The sequence below is a fragment of the Macadamia integrifolia genome, unplaced genomic scaffold (assembly GCF_013358625.1).
Source record: "Macadamia integrifolia cultivar HAES 741 unplaced genomic scaffold, SCU_Mint_v3 scaffold151, whole genome shotgun sequence".
Lineage (NCBI taxonomy): Eukaryota > Viridiplantae > Streptophyta > Magnoliopsida > Proteales > Proteaceae > Macadamia > Macadamia integrifolia.
This window is the reverse complement of record NW_024868240.1, coordinates 718,497-720,984: the sequence shown is the minus strand read 5'-3', so window position 1 is coordinate 720,984 and position 2,488 is coordinate 718,497. Positions and strand designations below refer to the sequence as shown.

At 37.7% G+C, this 2,488-nt stretch overlaps 1 protein-coding gene across 1 annotated transcript in view; it reads left to right on the top strand.

The window, feature by feature from the left end:
* The window catches only part of LOC122064037 (glutamic acid-rich protein-like), a 2,822-nt gene extending 422 nt beyond the window's left edge, over positions 1–2,400 (top strand). Inside the window, exons 2-5 of the mRNA XM_042627732.1 lie at positions 1,690–1,803; positions 1,902–1,994; positions 2,086–2,154; positions 2,251–2,400. Coding sequence (XP_042483666.1) covers positions 1,699–1,803; positions 1,902–1,994; positions 2,086–2,154; positions 2,251–2,364 — 381 coding nt within the window. The 5' untranslated portion in view covers positions 1,690–1,698 and the 3' untranslated portion in view covers positions 2,365–2,400. The remainder of the gene's footprint in view (positions 1–1,689; positions 1,804–1,901; positions 1,995–2,085; positions 2,155–2,250) is intronic.
* Positions 2,401–2,488: the final 88 nt, after the last annotated feature.

The following is a 2,488-nucleotide window of genomic DNA, read 5'->3' as shown; positions in this document are numbered from 1 at the left end:
CCCCCCCCCCCCCCTCCTCCCCCTCTTTTTTCCCTCTTAATTTAGGCCCTTTTTTAGAAACAGAGATTATTACAGTCCCTCATTAGCTTGTGCAAGTCAAACTGGAGGATCTGAGAGATCTACACTTAATCTTCTTTAACTCTTCGATCACACACAAGGTAAACTAGTTTAAATAGGTTAAAATGTTGCAAAGATTCATCATTATCTGTCTTACTTCCCAAAAGATCACCTGCCTTCTCAAAGAACCCCGACTAGATCTCTTCGTTTGATCAAACTGTCTCTTTATAATCCAAAAGGCTTGCTCAAGGAGCAGGGAAATTGGATTGAGTATTGTCATTTTCCTGACAACTATTGGCTGTCTAATCACATGCTTATCTTATAAACTTTGAGCATGGAATCCAAAATCTGTTTGGGCAGATGGGAATTTTTTAGTTCTTTCGTTTTCTTTGCTTGGGGGTGGGGGTTCGAGGAAGTTGGGGTGGGAGTGATCCTTTCGCAAGCAATACTTTTAGAGATGTATTTTTATAATATAGTTGATTTTTGGGCTGATTTGAACTTTGTAATCTGTAACTATTGATTCTTGAATGGGCAAATGTACACTGGAGAAAAAAATTCTACCCAAAGTGTTCATTGCACGTAAAGACAATCAGTTGGGCAACAGTTTTTGGTTGCTTGTTGTTACATCAATCACTGTGACAAACTTTAGAACAGTAGTCCAACATTCCAAACTATTTGTCTTTAGCCCTTCCTCCTCTTCAGTGGAAACTGTTGGGTTCTGGGAAAGCTGCACCTCTCAAAAATGCAGTTATCAACCTTACAAAGCTCCAATGGAGCAGTTCCATCATCCATGGCTATCTCACCGTTATCTTGTTCACCTGTGTGCGGAGACGAGGATGTTGAGATGGATGAGTGGCAAACTAGGAAGGAGAAAATATGGCCTGTGTTCAACGGAGGCCTTTGAATTCTCTAGTACGGAGGAGTGATTTGATTCCGATTGAAGGAACTAAAAAAGCCAGCGGCTGACCTAAAATGACCTTAGGAGAAGTGGTGAGGAAAGACATGTGTAGCTTAGGCCTTGTATCAAGTATGACCTCGAATAGAGTGAGTTGATTTGAGGGCAAGGATCCATGTATCTGCCACCATTTAGTTGGGATAAGGCTGAGTTGTTTTTGTATCTTGTTCGCCTGGGCAAGAGCTTCGTACAATTAGCTTCTTTCTTCATTCTTTTACCATGTGAGAGTAGTAAAATTCAAGAGATACTGTTTGATAAATGCTTCCACCTGTTCATAATGATATTTTTTGAATTTTAAAAAACAGCAGGGAAGAAATTGCTCTCAATGTTTAGGGTGAAGTGTAAGGATTGTGCAATTAAACTAGAGGAGGGATGAGAAGGGATCTTCTCTTTTATCCTAACAACTCCAAAATTACAGAAATTAATCTCCTAGGTTCATTTGGCGAAATGACATTCAACTTGCAGGGAATCGGAGTGGATCCGATTTGAAAGATTTTTTATTTTCTTCTCTCTTGCCAAGACTTAATTGATGAACTTGAGCTCAAATGAGTAAAATCTGAAATTATTAATATAGTCATTCATATACATTGGATTATTCTGATTTGTTTTCTTCATTTTTTTTCTTAGTTTTGTAAATTATAAAAACAATGAATTTTATGTGATTTGAATTTTGGTAGTGCTTCAAAATGGTGGTAGTTTCAAAAAACCCAAGACGAGCAGATCGATTACCCAAGAAAAAAAGACGACTGGATCACAAAATCTCTGCTTCAGAAGATGAAAGCATCCTGGAGGTTGAATGGTTGTTTTGGCATAGTTAAATTTATTTTGGATTTATTTTTGTTGTTGCATCTTTTCATGGATTTTATCGATTTGAAGTTATGTTATGTAGGAGGAGGGGCAGGAACAGGAAGAACCAAATATTCTACATGTTGCTGAAATGAAGGAATTTTCAGAAGATGAGAGTGACTTGGAAAATGAAGCAGTTGCTATCCATATCTTATGTGGTTTCCTCCTATTATTGTTGTTGTTTCTCTACACAATATTTATTAAATTCTGGTTTTTTCATATTGAAGGCAGAGGACGAGGAGCAGGAACAGGGGGAGGAATTTTTGGAAGATGAGAGTGCCTCAGAATATGAAACAGTTGTTTTCCATATCTGAAGTGCCTTCCTCCTACTGTTGTTGTTGTTTCTCTACACAATGTTTATATTAAATTCTTTTTTTTTTTTCATATTGAAGGCAGAGGATGAGGAGCAGGAACAGGAGGAGGGGGAAGGACATGGGAGCCGACAGGATGCTGAGATGGAGGAGCTTGAAAAAGAGTATTCAAATCTTCGTAACCAGCAGCTGTAAGATTTCTTACTCTCTTCTTCTTCTTTTTCTTTCTTTCTTTCTTTCTTTCTTCTTCTTCTTCTTCTTCTTCTTTTCTTTTCTTTCTTTCTTTCATTCTTTCTTTCTTTCTTTCTTTCTTTCTTCT